Here is a 539-nt window from a genome sequence, read left to right on the forward strand (position 1 = left end):
ACACAGACCTCCAGGATGGGAGAGGGGCGGGAACTCAGACGGAGGAGGGCGTGGGCCGCGCCGGGACCCACATGAGAGGAGGGGTGCAGCTCCTCGCTTCTCAGCAAAGCGCATTTCTCGTGTTGGACCTTAGAGCCGCTCCGGCCCGCCCCTCTCGCCCCTAATTTCAGTGATCATGAAGAACCTGGACCACCCGCATATTGTGAAGCTGATAGGCATCATCGAAGAGGAGCCCACCTGGATCATCATGGAATTGTATTCCTATGGGGAGGTGAGCTGGACCTGGCAGAAGAGGAACCCTGGGATGACAGTTGGGACACAGCTGAGCAAGGCTTTCGGGTGGGATGCTTTTAGAGAGAGGGGCCCTTAACTCCCAGCTTTCTGCCTTCTGTATTCAGCGGAAACAACCCAGAGACAGTTGAGGAAATTGCTGGACCACCTTGTTTTGCTAGCCCTGGTTTACCCTCCCCCACACATCACCCCCGCCCTGTGGATGGCTCCCCGGCTCATGCCGAGGCCCTGCCAGGTCTGATGGCAGC

General features: G+C 58.6%; 1 protein-coding gene across 1 annotated transcript in view; it reads left to right on the plus strand.

Moving 5' to 3' along the window:
* Positions 1 to 539, plus strand: part of PTK2B (protein tyrosine kinase 2 beta) — a 108,680-nt gene that overhangs the window by 88,842 nt on the left and 19,299 nt on the right. The window contains exon 10 of the mRNA XM_039875786.1: positions 134 to 271. Coding sequence (XP_039731720.1) covers positions 134 to 271 — 138 coding nt within the window. The remainder of the gene's footprint in view (positions 1 to 133; positions 272 to 539) is intronic.

This window comes from Pteropus medius, unplaced genomic scaffold (genome assembly GCF_902729225.1).
Source record: "Pteropus medius unplaced genomic scaffold, Ma_sr-lr_union100, whole genome shotgun sequence".
Lineage (NCBI taxonomy): Eukaryota > Metazoa > Chordata > Mammalia > Chiroptera > Pteropodidae > Pteropus > Pteropus medius.